Source organism: Falco punctatus (genome assembly GCF_963210335.1).
Source record: "Falco punctatus genome assembly, chromosome: 6".
In the NCBI taxonomy this organism is placed as follows: Eukaryota; Metazoa; Chordata; class Aves; order Falconiformes; family Falconidae; genus Falco; species Falco punctatus.
In genome coordinates this window covers 442,537-458,294 of record NC_137585.1, presented here as the reverse complement: position 1 = coordinate 458,294, position 15,758 = coordinate 442,537, and the positions used below count along the sequence as shown (strand labels likewise).

Here is a 15,758-nt window from a genome sequence, read left to right as displayed (position 1 = left end):
AAATGCATCGCTGGCCATACTGAGTAAATCATGATACTGTTTTTTCAATCTCAACCAGAACTTATGCATAGATTTTTGTTAAAATCTGGATAGTAAATTTCCATCTTCCCTGATGTCAATCAGTTGTTCCTGCAAACTAATCAGGTGGTGTTGAATTTTTATATCTTTAACACTGAAACTCTTAATCTGAATTTTAAACAGGTTATAAATGTCTGTTTCCAAGTATTTAAAGTGTACACATATGAGGTTTTGCAGGTAACATACTCACATTGTATTTGGCAACAAATCCAGAAAATCTCAATAAGTTTCTTTTGAGAAGCTGTTACTTTCTCACCCACTGCTACAGCAGCGCTTTCACCTTGAAGGGCTTCATCAAGTATGTTTATTTTTCTGAAAACAACTGCTAGGTAGCATGCTACTGACAGATGCTCATCATCACAGAAAAGATCAGCAAATTCAGAACACTGGTCTTTTTGTAAAAGAAAAATGCATAACTGGTCTTTCAATTCAACAGCTCTTTCAAAAGCCCACTGCCATGAGATAACCAGCACAGGTCTGCACTGGACAAAGGGTTTTTATGGTCACTCCCCATCTCATTAGGAAGTATTTATTGTAAAGCTTCTACTGTTTCAAGGTCTTTGTTTTTACAAAACCAACCACATCAACGATGTCCTGTAGCACTTGGTGCCCATCTGGCTCCCATTTCTGTGCTGCAATAGCTTGCCTACGGGCAGCGCAGCGAATGACTCCAGGTGCGGGGCTGTGCCTGCAGCCTCACCGTGCAACCCTTTGCTTATGCCACTCAAAGCAGCTGCTCCACCGGCCATCACGCTTGCACAGCTTTTCCATAAAACATTTAATGAAAGAAGTAATTTACTGTTGAGAATGTAGCTTCTCTGGTAGATCTTTCCTTTAGTGGCTCACAGAATGTAGTTCTTCATGTATTTCACTATCAAAACAGAATCTAGCAAATACCATCAGCCGATCCAGGTTAGAAGCACCTGTACTTTCACTCAGCGGCATAGCAAGCCTCTCACACTTTGTAATTTGTATTCGTGTTTGTTTCTTCAAACCTTTAGTAATGTTTTCTATGCATCTTCCAACAGCGTTTACTGACGAAGGAATGCATTTTGGTTTGCCGCTGTATCGCTTTTGGTGTATTACTGCAGCCATTTTTACCATGGCAAGAAGAATGAGCCTTTCCCCAGTGGTATGTGGCTTTTTGTCTTTTGCTATGAGGCAAGAAACCTCAAAGGAGGCTTCTAAACATTTATCATTAAGTTCAGTGAAACTTTTTAAATTAATGGACCGAGTATTTTCAATAGAATAGCTTGAAAAGTCGCTGAAAAAATTGTAGAGGTTTGTCTCCACGTTCCGGATGCTTTGCTTTTAAGTATCTTGCTAATTCTGATGGCTTCATACCATCATTAGCTAACTTCTCAAAGCACAATATACACTTAGGGTGAGGTTCATCGTTAATGACAGCAGATGTAAATCCATATTTAAAATAGCCTTTGATAATTTTGATTTTTTCTGGCCAACTTCTTGTCAGATCTGATTAGCTGGTCATTGTTCGTACCGCATAACATGGCTGATCAACAGCCTGCATTAGGAGTAGAAGTGTCAGCTCTGTCATTTTCCTGTCATTCTTCTGTACTCACACTATTAGTATTATCTTCAAGCCACGGTCTCTTCGCAGGAACCTTTTTAAGCCACTTGTCCATTTTGTAAGGGCTAGTTTAGTTAACAGTAGATAATACAATCCATAAACCCACTTAAGTGGGCACAGACTGGTTGCAATGCAATTGCAATATGCTGAAAGCCACCAAGTGGGTGAGGGCACCACGGTCAGCCCTCGGTGTTGTGAACAGCTCTGCAGCCAGGACACCTCGTGCACTGGATGTGACAAGTGGCCGTCTGACACACGGACAGAGTGAGGGCACCAATGCCAATATGTACACTGAATATTAGTAAAGCTTAGTGTACGTCTTTTTTTTTTTTTTTTTTTTAAGATTAAAAAAAAAAAGAAGTTCCAGCATTTCCTTTCCACCTCGCAGTGGACCATCTTGCACACCCCCTGGGGTTTGCACGCCGCCCCTGGAGACCACTGCTCTAGAGAGCGTTCCCCCCTTGCCTCCAAAGGCTGACAACATGTGGGAAAGGGGCTGTCAGAGATGCTGGGGAGGCTGGTAACACTCAAGGTAAGCTGCCTTGTTCAGAGTAGATGGCAGATCAAAAGTGCAGTGCAGGAGGGGGGAGAGGAGAAAAGGACGAGGCAGGAGAGAATTTTGGTACCTGAGAAAAAGCAAACAGAACAGCCACTTGCCTCCAAGTGGTGTCCCAAAGCAGCAGCCGACCCCCACAGCACAACCCACGGTCAGGACATCTGTGTAATAATATGGCTGCTACTGGTGAAAGAGACAAAGGGATACAGACAAAGAGAAGAAAGAGGAAAGAAAGCAGAGAGTGAGTAACAGAATTGGCAGGTATGGCCAAATGATGTCACCCAGCTCTGTCACCCGTCTGAGTTATAGCTATATTTATCTTGCTTCTCCCTTCTGGATTGCCTCAAAATATTCAAAAAGACAAGACCTGGCACAAGACAGGCATACAACTGGCATCACCTCTTTGACACATGTGGAGAGGGCGTCATCTCATCTTTCACTGAAACATGCACATTTCTGTCCCTGTAGAAGAAAAGTCTTGTGGAAAATCCTCCAGAGGGTGGAGGGCACATAAGTACGTTTTGCTCCATCTGTTTTACTTTGGTGCGGAATGTCAGGATGCACATGTGCCGGGAGTGCCTCAGAACTCCCCTGTGAGCCGTGGGCACAGGCGTGCCCAGAGCCAAGTGAGGGCGGGTGCTGAAGGTCCTGTCACCCCGGGGAGGTCAGTGGGTGACAGACCTGCCCGTAAAGCACTGTGCTGTCCTGGCCAAAACAATAAAGGGAAATGGGAGGTATAAAAGGTAGAGAGTCTCTCCTGAGACAGTTCTGGAAGACACAGAGCTGCTGAAAGGGAGAAAATGCTCTGCCACTCTTTCTGCAAGACTTGGCCCTGAAGTGTCTGAGAATGCTGAAAGGTGGCTTGAGAGGTTTTATTTAATTTTATTTTGTCTATATCCTAGGTGGTGTAAAATGCATCAGCGTTAGAAGCCTGTGCATTTGGTACTTTCCACTATTGCATGTTCCCACAGTAGCCTGTTAGATGTCCCATGAGAGTTCCTAGAAAGGGTGGTCCTGTGTTACGGTGGGAATCTGAGTGACCAGGATAAATTCTAAGGCCAGAAGGTGACTGACACAGCCTCAGCCAGGAGGTGTCCCAGGGCTATCCCTGCACAGCCCAACAGAAAAGGGCCATGACCAGTCCCTGACTCAGAACAAGGTGTCCTTACCCATGTTTTGTCCCGGGTAACTTCTAGGTCCTATTTGTGCCCATACAGTCCTAAGATGTGTCCAGAATGGGGATGGGTTTCAGTTCAAAGTGTCTGGAAGAGTGGGAGTGTTGCATTATAGCCCACCAGCATGGTGGTTAACAGCTGGAAACCAAGGATACACACGACATGGCCTGCAGTACGGTAAGAGGTTGAGTTGTTCAAAGGCACAAATCCTGATGGGACAGTGTTGAAGAAGGGTACAAGAGAGACACCTATAGCAACCCCTGAGAACAGCCCGTGGCACATGGCATCACCCAGGACCCAGCACTGTGTCAGTGCTGGTGCTGGGCAGCAGCACAGGAGTAGCCAGACAGACCAAAATAAACAGGCAAACAAAGAGTACCAGAGTGCGCCCAGAAAAAGTAGACTGGGCACCTTTTGCTTGTCAAGGGCTAAACTGGCTTTTCAAATGCATTTTGAGGGCTCCTCATCAATACACAGGGTGGCGTTCCCCAGCAACACCACCACGAAGTTCTGCACCGTGGGCAATATGGTGTGAAGCTGCAAGCTACATCCTGGACTAAGGTCAGCTCAGGACTAAATGACTCCCAGGTAATGGAAATCCCACTCAGCAACTTGGTGTGAATCTGTCAGAGGAACCCAACTAAGGCTACAAAAGCTGTGAGAACTTTCATTTGTTCCCACAGCACAGTTACCACAGACTGACAGCAGGTTTTGGCCTGGAAGGCAGCCCTGAACGCTGGTTCTCTAACTCACCACCCAGAGGTGGGCTGACAAAGGTGAGATCAGGGTGCTCAGATGAGGGTGCAAGGTGGAACCTTGAGCATGCCCAAGACTGGAGATTACCCAGCCCCTCCTGACACCTGTGCCACCCTGAGGCACCTTAGGGGCAAGGGGAGAAATTAATTTTATGCATAGACAGAATTTCCCTTGTTGCTTCTGCCCTTGTCTCTTGTTCTTTCACTGTTCTCTGAGCAAAGTTTGGCTACTTTGTCTCCCTAACCTCTCCTCAGCAGCAGAGGACAGCAATCAGACCTCTCCCCTCTCAGACCTTTCTTCCCTAGCCTCTCCTAGTGGGCTACCTACAATGTGTCCCGCAGTCTCTGAGACTGTCAGTTCCAGGTATGGAGAAAGAAACAAGAACCGCGGAGTGTGTTATGGAAGGTGTGTTGTGCTGGTTTGGGTTTTTTTCATGGGTTTTTTACCATTGAGAGGTACCACTCTCCTGCACACTACCAAAGGCTCCACCTGACGGTGCTCTAGTCCTGGGGTCTCAACCTGCTTCCTCTCAGCGTTTCTGGCAGACTTACAGGTTTTGCCCTGAAGCCTCAGGTCCAGCTCAGGCTGTCTCAAACTTGCTACGCTGCCCACGCACACAGAGCTCTCAGCCTCTCTCTTGCTGAACCTGATTTTCTTCCTGGCACATCTTTTCTCAAGTTATTAACTGAAGAACATCTAATTTGTAGCTGACAAACTATGTTCCTTCCTTTCCTTTTAATATCAAACCAGAGTAAAGATCATTGTTATTGCTGGTGCAAGACCATGGTCACATTTGTCAGCTAACGCATCCATTTGAAGTCTAACAGGAAAGTACTGCACGGAAGAAATAAAGCCAACTTTGAAAAAACATCTCATTTCAAAAACTCCTTAAACTTCTGGGCACAATAACCATGGAGAGAGGTTCAGGGCAGTGCATGGGGGGAAAGTGAAATGAAGGCAGAATGAAGAACGGAGAACATTTAAAGACTATTTATGGATGTATTTCCACCGTTTTAGGAAGAAGTTGCCATGTGGCTCTGGCATGTGTGCTGTTTAAGGAAATTCTGTGAATCAGAAGACTAGGAAAAACATGAAGGAACTGAGAGAAATTTCCTTGTTTCTCCTCGCATGGAACCACAGAAATGTGGGAAGGGAACACTGGAGGTGTCTCCTCTAACCCCCTGCTCAGAATTGTGCTAATTCCAAGGCTAGATCACGTTCTTGTCCAGGTGAATCCTTCCTAAACGTCTCCAAAGGTAGGGATTCCCTGGACCCCCTGAGGCATCTGTGCCAGTGCTGAACCACCCCTGGGGTGGGGAACGTGTTTTCCTTATACACTGTCAGAATTTCCCTTGGGGCAAGTTGTGCCCATTGCCTCTTGCACTGTGCCGCTCTGAAAGCCCTGTTTCACTCTTCACTGAAGTCCCCCTTCAGGTGGTAGATGACATCAGTTAGAGCATCCTCCTTTAGCCTTTTCTCCCTTAGGCCAAGCAAACCCAGCTTCCTCAGCTTCTCCTCACATACCATTGTTCCAGCCTCCTGACAATCTTACTGTCCCTTCACACCTCTCTTGTATGAGAGGTCCAAACCTTTAAACACTGCTATTTCTGTCCTCCAGCCCACTGTTGATAGTAGTTTCCTATTCACATTATCACGTCGTGTCACACTTGCCATCATCTCCTGACCTTTGCTGTTGCTACTCCTTACATGAATTTTTGTTTTCAACTCCTGCTCTCTACTTGATCCTTATTGATTTTCTGCACAACCCTTGGTGCTCACCAGGTTCAACAATGTCCATGGCAGGCAGGGACTGAACACACTGCATCATTGGAAATCAGCACATCCGTAGGTGTCACTTTTCCTATAACCTTCCTTTCCTTCCACTGCCACCAGTTAGAGGCGAAAAGAAAGAACTCATATTGCCAGAGTGCAGAGGTATCTGTGGAGAACCTTTCCTGAGTGCAGGAAATCTCACAAGAGGCTAAATGAGTTGTGCATTAAATGTCACACACAGGAAGACACTTGCCTCCAAGAGGAGCCCCGAAGCAACATCCAACTCCAACTGCGCAAGCCACCACCAGGAGGTCGAACTGCCTATGCACATTCTGGAACAGAGAGTGCAGCCAGAGAAGGGCATGCTGGGGTTAGAGGGAGCAAAGCTAGGGGTTAGGTCCAGAACAATGAAACAAAGCAACAGCCAGCAGCAGATTCAGCCCTTGCTATTACAAATAGCAGGCTCTACATGCTTCAGTGCGGTCTTTAGTACTGGCAGCTGGTCTTCAGCAGCGACATCTGGTTCTTATGCACAGACAGGATCTACTCAAGTAGAACAGCACCTCCCATCGTTGCATTACACAGCCAGTTTCTGCTAGGAGCCTGTATGTAAAGCAGTTCCTACATTTAGCTACATAGGCAGCTAATAGATTTTTTTATACAACCAGTCAATACAGTGATCAGCCTGCAGAGGCTGTTCTGCAACAGCAAAAGCCTAGAGACAGTTGTCAGTGCCTATAATTAGCAATGCTGTACAAATTTGTCTTAAAGACAAATTAATCTTTGTCTGCAGGTACTTTTTTATACAATGATCACAGTGCAAAGGTATCAGCATCACGAGGCTGAAAACTTGTCAGATGTATATTCCTAACCAGCTTCTGTGTAACTGCTAGGCCACATTGGTGGTCCTGCAGAGTTATGTGACTGTCTATCTGGTCTCCCACTACCATCTTCTTTAGCTTGTATTCTGCTGCTCTAAAGCAGTACAGTGAACGTCAATCCATGTTTCCTCCGTGTTTTGTGGCCTACCAACGCTATCCTACGTGTCTTAGGAGTTGAGCCTATGGCAGAACTGCATGCAGAGACATGTGCCTTACCTCATACACACCACAGAAGATTGACATGAACTTGCTGAGTACAGCAGCGCAGATACTGGCAATGTGCACAAAAGGACCCTGCGAGCGGAGGAGGAAATCAGAGAGGGTTAGTTACCCTCTGGTCTAAGACAACCACTTAACCATGGCAGATCTTGCAATTTCTCTTTGGCCACCTCAGCCAGTCCTCCAACTCTCTTTTCTTATTTTTTTTTTTATTCCTTATCTCAAAGTCTACTTGACTTGAGTTCTTTGATGTTTTTTATGTCAAGACTTGCAAAGTGGAAGGAAAATGGCCAATTGAAGGTAAGTGTTGCTAGCAAGAGCAGAGCTTTGAGAAGAAGAATGGCGGCAAAAAGAAGAAAACATTTATGACTCTTCTTTCACCGACAACTCTCCCACCTCCCAGACCCTGGCCACTACTGAACATGAAAACAGCAATACTTACCTCCTTCCCCACAGGCATGCCACTTCCAAGCCCAGCCGTGAGGCCCACAACTTTGGCCACAAAAGCTTTGAGAGTGAGATATTCCTTGAGGACCACTCCCCTCATGATAGTCTTGAGCTCTGGGATCCCAGACCCTGAAAACAACAGCAGAGGAGGGGATGAACAAAACCAGCAGGCAAATGGAGTAACTCAGACAGACAGAAACAGGTCTTGCCATGCCTTCTGCCCTCACCAACAGCCTGCGGAGAGACGAGGTGGCAGAAAATGGCCGCAAACAGAATAAGAACAAGTGGGTATGTGACCCACGCCAGATACTGCATAGGAACATTCGGGTGCAGCGCTTGGTACATCCACTTGTAGGCTGTAGGCAGACAAAGAAAGAAGCGGTCAGTAACCACAGCTGCTCCAAACAGGTTGGCAGATATCAAAGAATCACACAATTGCTAAACCTGCCCTTGCTAAATCTCCCTGAGAAATGCTGTCCTGGAGGCCTCTGAGACAAGCCTTGTTACATTTTGAGTACAAGTTCCCAAATAAAGCAGATGTTCTGCAGGAAGGGACAGAAGCGGCTCTCTGTTCTTAGACGCTACTAATTCCTGTGCCCAGATGTGGTGTAAGAAGCGGCGTGTTACGTGCAGCTGTGAGAATGACCCACTGTACAGGGTCTGTTCATTTGGCAGCCTGAGGGCCTTATGTGGGTCCTGAAGGGTGACAATAAAGTGGTCCACCAACAGCTAGCACCCTCTCCTCCACCTCAGTCATGTGAAAAATCATTCCTTCACAAAAACTAGCTTAAAAGCTCAGATTATGATTTGCCTTTTAGAGCAGCAGCATGAAGGCAGCTGTGTCAGCCGCTGCAAGCGCAGTGGTACCATCGCTCAGCCAGGTACCGTGCACAAGCTGCCCAGAGTCCAAACTGAACTGCAGCTCCTGTGCCACTCGTCTGCCCCCCTCGAGCTGGCTCCCCCACAGCAGGAGCCTCAGGCTTGGTGGAGGGAGAGAAAAAAACACCCCAGAGGACTCAGCTGCGGGGAGTATAAAAGACAGGGGCTCTCCAAGACTGGCAGGCTGAGCCAGATGGCTGGTAGGTGGGGAAGCTCTACATGGAGGAGCCCTGGGCTGAAGCGTGGGGGCCCTTGAGGAGCTGCAATGTCTGCAGGTGGACGTCAGCAGCCAAGAGCGCCAAGAGGAAAGGGTTGGGGGTGTCTGCAAGTCCGGACTGGGACACCGAGAAGAAGGACGAAGGAACAGTGCAGTTAACAGAATATGAGCAATGTCGTGTGTGCACGAAACGGGGGCAGGCGCACAGAAAGGTCTTGTAATTGTTACAGCTGGCATAAAGGGAGAGGGTCCACAGGAAAAATGCAGGGAAAGGATATAAGGCAGTGATCAGGAGACCTTTGTGAAAAGAGCCAAAGGAGAGAGCGCTATGTGGTCAGGTAGCAGAAAACTGCAGGGCACTGCATACATAAAAATTGGAATGAACAATAATGAGGTAAAAATCAAAAACAGTGTCTCTCCCCTTCCCCCTGTGCTCAATATTCCTGGGGAGGATGGGAATCAGCCTAAGAGGAAGGACCACAGTACCACACCCCTGTGTCCCTGCATATTCAAGGGAGCAGGAGGGAAAGGGAGTAAAAATAACCGTTTGTCTTTGACTTATCATACACGTATCCTTTGTTTCTGACCACTTACTTCCAAATTTTTCCCTGTCATCCCTTTGAAGAATCTCTTCCTAGTTAACCTTTTCTCTGCTATGTTGCAAGTACTTCAAACTTCCCAGGCAGTGTGGGGTGAGGATGGGACACTGATGTTAAAGGAGGAGGAACATTAGTCACTGGGCTTTGTAAAACATTTGTATCATTTACAGCGTGCTTTCACAACACCTGAACAGGACCTACCCTGTAGGCTCTTTGCACTGGCATAATCCATTCCCCAGCTCACCAACGCCATGACCAGACCCAAAAGAACCAAGAAAATCCAGTCCTCTCCAAGCTTCTTGGTAACATATTTCTGGATGCGTCTAGCACAGTCTGTGGAGGGAAGAGTGAGCCAGAAAAACCTGAGGGAACATAGATGAAGCATGAAGCCGGTGCCTGTCTCTCCACTCCTATGCAAAGAACAGACTACAATAAGGATTTATTTGGAAGCATCATGGGCTTTGTGTGAAAGAGTGGTACCCATCCCTCTCTTTCACAGTGCTGCAAAAAGCTATGTGTTTCAAGGAAAAAAAAAAAAAAAGCAGAGGGGGACACAAGGCAGAATTTAACATCTTGTGCACCAGCAGCAAAAATCCGACACAAGAAAGCCCTTTTCCTCTCATTGCAGAGATCTGTTTGTGGAAAAAAATTAACTTGGGACTGGTTAATTTTCCAGACAGGTCTTGGCTCTTCCTAGGATGAAAGCTCTCATGAAAAAGTCTTTCAATCCACTGTGCCTCCTTTTCCTTCCTTCCCTGCTTCTCCCCAGTCACAATTTTCCTGTCTTTTTGCCTTGATTAAATTACCTCTCTCTGGCTGGCCTACCCAATATCTGGTCATAGGATAGTGAAAGATGAACTGTCCCCACCTTGACATTTGGAATAGTGCTCTTCTTTGATCTGTACTTGACTGTCACGTTTCAGGGGTCTTCCATTGTTCTTCTGGGCCAGCTTCTTATTCAGTAGCTTTGCTGCTTCCTTCTCTGCGAAGTCAGTTACCTGGTCTGTGTACTGGCCATAAAGCTAGAGGAACAGAAAGCAAGACAGATCAGAAAGAAAAGGTGAGGCAAATGCTTCTTCACAAACAGCACTGAAGATGGAAAGGCAGAGCTACTAACAGTCCGAGGTGCAGACCCAAACATACTCAAGCTGGGACACAGACACAGAAACCCTCGGACAGATGCAGCTTATCTTTTTTTTCCTTCTTTTTCCTGTTTCCCTCTTCCATATCTCTCCAAAATCTTTTCACTGTCTTTTTGGGAGTACATGATCACAGAATATTAATTTATTTCTAACATCCTGCAAAAGAGGTGGCTGTGGTCTGAAGAGATTGAGCAGGCTTCCTGGAGGTATAAAAGGTCAAAATAGTTCACAAGGCTGTCACCCTCAGGACTGTCTCATAGATTTCAGTAGCACTGTAGCACATCTCTGAAGGTTTTGAGAAGTATTACACTATCAAACAGGCTGCAGGAATGTCCTGCATCTGTTCCTCCTGCTGCCAAGGAATGCTTAATAGGGCACATAGTGACTGATGGTGCCTGTGGAGGAAAAGCAGCAGCATCAGCTCAGAAATATCACAGGGTACTGCACACCTCCTCCCCCTATTTACCCAAATCAACATGCTAAATGCACACATATCTCCAGTTTCCCTGAATTTCCTAACGACTTGATCTATCTTTGTGGTCAAATGCTAATCTTGAACTGCAGTCGGTTTGCAATGGACAGCTAACTTACCAATGCCATTTCTCACACGGATCTGCAGCAAACTTGGTACTTGTACCATCTCGTCAACAACAAGATCTCAAGGAAGCCCGAAGAATCCTGACTGTGCCCCCATGTTTGTTTATCAGATTCCCCAAAGAACAGCTCCCCCACCTCACTCTTTCAGAGTACAGAGGGGAAGGTAAGCATTTGAGAAGCAGAGAACAAGCCTCTCCTCCTCACACGTCCTCCAGCAAACCAGCCTTGGCTTCCCCTGAAGTGAGGTTACCACCTGGTGCACAGCCCCTGAGTGTGGCACTTCCCACCTGCAAGGAGGTGACCTTTGGCTTCCTCCCCAGCACACCTGCTTCTCCAAGATGTTCGAGTGGCAGGAGGAGAGCAAGCAATGCTTTGCATAGCAAAATCAGACACTTCAGTCAGAGAATGACAAGACGTGAGAGAGATAAAGCACCATCACATGCTTAGGAGACATTTCTATTTGACAGTTCCATGCCTCCTTTCAAAGTGACACAGGAGATGTTGCTCCTGTTCCACCGAGATCAAATAGATTCAGAGATTCAGAGAGAGATTTACACTGGAAAGCACCTCTGGAGTTTTCTAGTCCAAGCCCCTGCTCATGGTATGCAACCTCCAAAACCAGATCAGGCTGCTCGAGACCTTGTCCAGGCAACTCCTAAACATCTCCAAGAGTGGAAATTCCCCATCTTCTCTGAGCACCTGTTTCAGTGCTCTACCAATTCGTATTTCCACATAACAAATATGACTGAAGGTCCTAAGTAGTATATTTATTTGTATATATTCCTCAAGAGACACTTGAACCACATGCAATAACTCCCTTGGAAAACCCTAGGGGTTTTTTTCACAGAAGACACACCTGGGCTTTTTTAAATCATCCTGTTCTTAATGTGGCTTACCTGCTGTCTCTTAGAAAAATCGATCCTATTTGAACATCTGAAAGTATTCTTCCATTCATCACTGTATTGGAAGGTGACAAATTTAATTAACCGCCACATGATTATCAATACACACTCAGGTAAATTTAAGCAGTGCAGCCTCCTTGCAGTGAGGAATGGCCATGCTCTGACCCCCATAATACAGACAGGATAGTGTAACAGCAGGCTGAAGAACCGCATGTACAAGGTAAGCTGTCACATGCGGAACCCAGTTCTAAGCAGCAGGCTGCTCCTTTTTTCTGTGTCGGTTTCAGCCAGAAACGCCAAGTACTAGCAGATTTTAGACAAATGCATCTTCAAATCACCTCAGTTGATGTTCCATTGCCTTTACATGGTCATGAGGGATGGGTTTATATCAAATACAGCTTAATCCAAACTAGAAACTCAAACCTGTGCCAAGTATGATGTTCAAATTAGCCTTCAAATTAGGGCAAATCTGCCCAGGTGGAACAGCATAACAGTATAGCAGTATGAATGGTACAAGTTCTCAGAGGGTAACCTAGTTCACTGCTTCTGGCTGGCTGGAAAATGGTACACTCAGGATGTGGGAGAAAAGCAGTTAGTCTCCAGACACAAAAATGAAGGTTCTGTCCTAGAGAACAAGTTAGTCTCAGCTCACTTAAAGAATGCTTCACACATGTGCTTTCCTTCTCCAGGACTCTGGCAATATTGAAAATGGTAGGAGACTGTGGGACAGAGAAAGAATCTGGAAATCAGAGGATGACCTTAAAGCAAAATTAGGTTAGGCAAGAAATATCCACTTTATTAGAAGACATGTAAACCTAAAAATATAACACAGTAGGACTTAAGACTGTTCCTTCTTCTGATGTGCCCTCTCTAACACAAGGGACATGGGGTTTCTGAGCACCAGAAGAACTGGAGAGAACTTTAAAAGATATCAATTACCACCTAAAGGGTTGAGCCAGAAAAAGTACCATCATGCCTAGCTTGGCTCAATGCTGAGCAAGACCATGATAATGGTGCAAAAACAGCTGATGGTATAAATACCACTAAGGGGTGGGGGAGGAACCCTAAAAAACATCCAGGGAGAAAGCACAACCAGGGTAAAGTTCATTTTCAGGGAGGAAGCATTTATTAATGTTTAACTGTAAACCAGCAGGTTCTGTCTTTCAAAAAAGATGGGGAAGTTTCATTGCTTGAGTAATAGAGGAAAAGCTGCACGGAATCTCAGGGGAAAAATACATACAGCACCACAGCCTCAAGACCTTTCTGGGCACTATTTTCTGAGAGCTCAGCACCTGCATAACACTGCCCTCACAGCCCAAAGCCTGAGCTACTTCCCATGCCATTCAGACTGAGCAGTCGTTCTCCACAGCATACCCCAGTCCCGAAATCCCTTCCCCCAGCACTGCCAGTGCATGCTGTTCTTACCTGCTGCTTCTGGCCACTGAGACAGCCTTGGGCTCTGCTGCTCATCCCTCTCACTCCCTCCTTGTAGCCACTCTGCTGTTCTGAAATGACCTTTCTTAGGTTTGTTTTCTGATGGATCACAAAAGAGTAACCATATTTCATCTCAAAGGTGAAATCTCCCCAAACTCACCTCGTAAGTAAATTGAAATGTCAGTAAAAAGTCTAGGCTCAACTGCTCAGGCATAGGGCAATGAGGCACATGCCAGGGGCAGGGGGCAGCAACAGAATAATAGTCGAAGGACAGAAGGCAAAGGGGAGCTCCAACAGCAGCCCCACCAGCTGAAGGGAGAGGGGGCTTGGACAGAAACAACTGAGCAAGACCTCTCAGAGGGGCAGAGAGAAGGGCAAAGGAAAAAGGTATCACTTGCAAGAAAGGAAACTGTGCGAAAGGACAGTGTCCCCATCCACCTCCTCTTGAGGGTGGTTCAGCATGGGAGAGGGTGCCCAGAGGGGCTGGGGAACCTTCAGTCTTGGAGATGTTCAGAACGTGCCTGGACATGGCCCTGGACAACCTCACCGAGCTTTGGAGTCTGCCCGGCTGTCAGCAGGAGCTTGGGCTAAACACCTCCAGAGCCCCCCCCCCCACCCCCTTTCTGTGGGTCTGTTACTCTATATTACTGCGTTGCCTAATTAGTCATTAGGCATCCCTCCCACTCCTCCCTTCTGTGTATTGCTGAGCAAGCTCTCTGCCATGGACACATGCCGAGCACCGAGTAGCACAGCCTGGCATAGCTGTAGCTGCTTTCTCATGCAGAAAGAAAACACCACAAAATCCTACAGTGTACGATAATGTGTATTTTTACCAATGTATATTACCTCATCTATCATATATCTACTGTTATCTCAATGGCCCAAAATTATGTCTGTATTAATATCATCACCTGACTACTATTACTATTTTATTATCCATTAACGACAACATGGTTTTGACCATCCGTGACCTGAAGGGCCTGGGGCGCCGGTCAGGATTGTGCTGCTGTGGGGTCTGTGCCGAGCCAGCCCGAACCAAGCTCCAGCCCACGCCTCAAACAGCCAGCAGCGAACGGCAAAGGGCACAACCGCCCCAGACCCCTCTGCCAACTGCTCTCTCACAGGACTGCGGCCAAGGAAACCTTACGGGTTACCCGCACCGGAGTGGGCGAAGGCACGTGCAGCGCGGTGGTTGTCATGCTAATAATGCGTCCTGTGCACGTGTGCACCAGGTGTGCATCAGCATGCCTGTTTGTACTTCGCCTGCACAGCACACAGACGCAGCTCACCCGGCTCTGCCAGCACACGCCTGCTTGCGGAGCGCACACATGAACACACGTGCACACGCCTGCGTGCGGAGCACACACGTGAACACACGTGCAGTCCCGTGCGCGGCGGCCCGGTCCCAGCGCTCCCGTGGCGCAGTCACTTCCCGCGGACCTGCGGATGCCGCGCCCTGTCCCGCAATCGCCGGCCTCTCGCAGGCGCGTGCCCGCCTGGGGACATTGCGGGGGGCACACGGGACGCCCTTATCTGCGCGGGGGACGCCCCCTCCCCCCCGCGCCGTGACACGCGCGGGGCACCAGTACGCCGGGCGGCACGCGCCGGGGTGGGTCTGCGCCCCGCTGAGGCACGCGCTGCTCCCCCGCCTGCCCCGGGTCCGCCCCGCCCCGGGTCCTACCGCCCGCCGCCCCGTGTCGTCCCGCTCCCGTCCCCGCCCCGGGTCCAGCCGCCCGCCCGAGCCGGGCCGGGCCGGGCCGCGGGGCTGGCACTCGGCAGCAGGCGGCGATTCAAGACTGAACCCCGGTGGAGCTCGGCCTCAGTGCGGCCACTGCAGGAGCCGTTGGCCCCCGCCGGGGTGACCCCAGCGCAGCGGCGCCCGATGGGGCAGTTCGGTGCAGGAGACGCTGCAAACCCGCGGGTGTTTTAGGCACTTGCAGAAGAGAAACTCCTGAACACTGGCCTGGAACCCAGTCTCCAATTTTTTGCAGTGTGGCACATATCCACGCTGGGATGCTTATCTACTGGAAGTTTTTCTATGTGGCAAATGTGGATTTTTTCTTAGCACTAAATCACGAAAGCATTCAGGTGGTCAATGCATCCCCTCCCTCACCCCCCAGCCACTCACCTAAGCATTCATGTTTGGGGATCTGTAGTCATGTGAGGATAAACACTCACGCTATGAATGCCAGATTCACCGGCCCTCTCCCTCACCCTGTCCCTGCCTGCAGTGCTCCAAAGCCCTCCCAGGCAGCTCAGTCTGAGCAGAGCCGCGGGCAATAAGACACCGGGGCTCGCTGTGAAACCTCCCCTTTCCAGGAGGCTGTCCCCAACGGGGAGGTAGAGGAGATACAGAGGATAACGGAACAAGAAGCTATAACCAGAGTACATCTATGTCCCAGATATTTTTCTGAACCGCAGCTTGTATGAACCCGGGCAAGAGTCAGGTCAAGTTTAAGGGTTAGAAAACCCCTCACAGCTCCCCTAAGAGTTACCAAAACCATCAATCTCC

At 48.1% G+C, this 15,758-nt stretch overlaps 1 protein-coding gene across 5 annotated transcripts in view; it reads right to left on the bottom strand.

Moving 5' to 3' along the window:
- The window catches only part of CLCN1 (chloride voltage-gated channel 1), a 69,208-nt gene that overhangs the window by 24,555 nt on the left and 28,895 nt on the right, over positions 1–15,758 (bottom strand). For 3 of the 5 annotated variants that reach the window (XR_013928760.1, XM_080391343.1, XM_080391346.1), the window contains exons 1-7: positions 11,807–13,221; positions 10,040–10,193; positions 9,373–9,504; positions 7,704–7,832; positions 7,472–7,605; positions 7,027–7,104; positions 2,327–2,405 (exon numbers count right to left, since the gene is read on the bottom strand). Coding sequence is in view for 4 of the 5 variants with exons in the window: in XM_080391343.1 (XP_080247469.1) it covers positions 2,327–2,405; positions 7,027–7,104; positions 7,472–7,605; positions 7,704–7,832; positions 9,373–9,504; positions 10,040–10,193; positions 11,807–12,025 (925 nt within the window). In the remaining variant the exon portion in view is untranslated. Of the gene's footprint in view, positions 1–2,326; positions 2,406–7,026; positions 7,105–7,471; positions 7,606–7,703; positions 9,279–9,372; positions 9,505–10,039; positions 10,194–11,806; positions 13,222–15,758 lie in introns of those variants that run through there. The other 2 variants (XM_080391344.1, XM_080391345.1) reach the window with 2 other exon arrangements.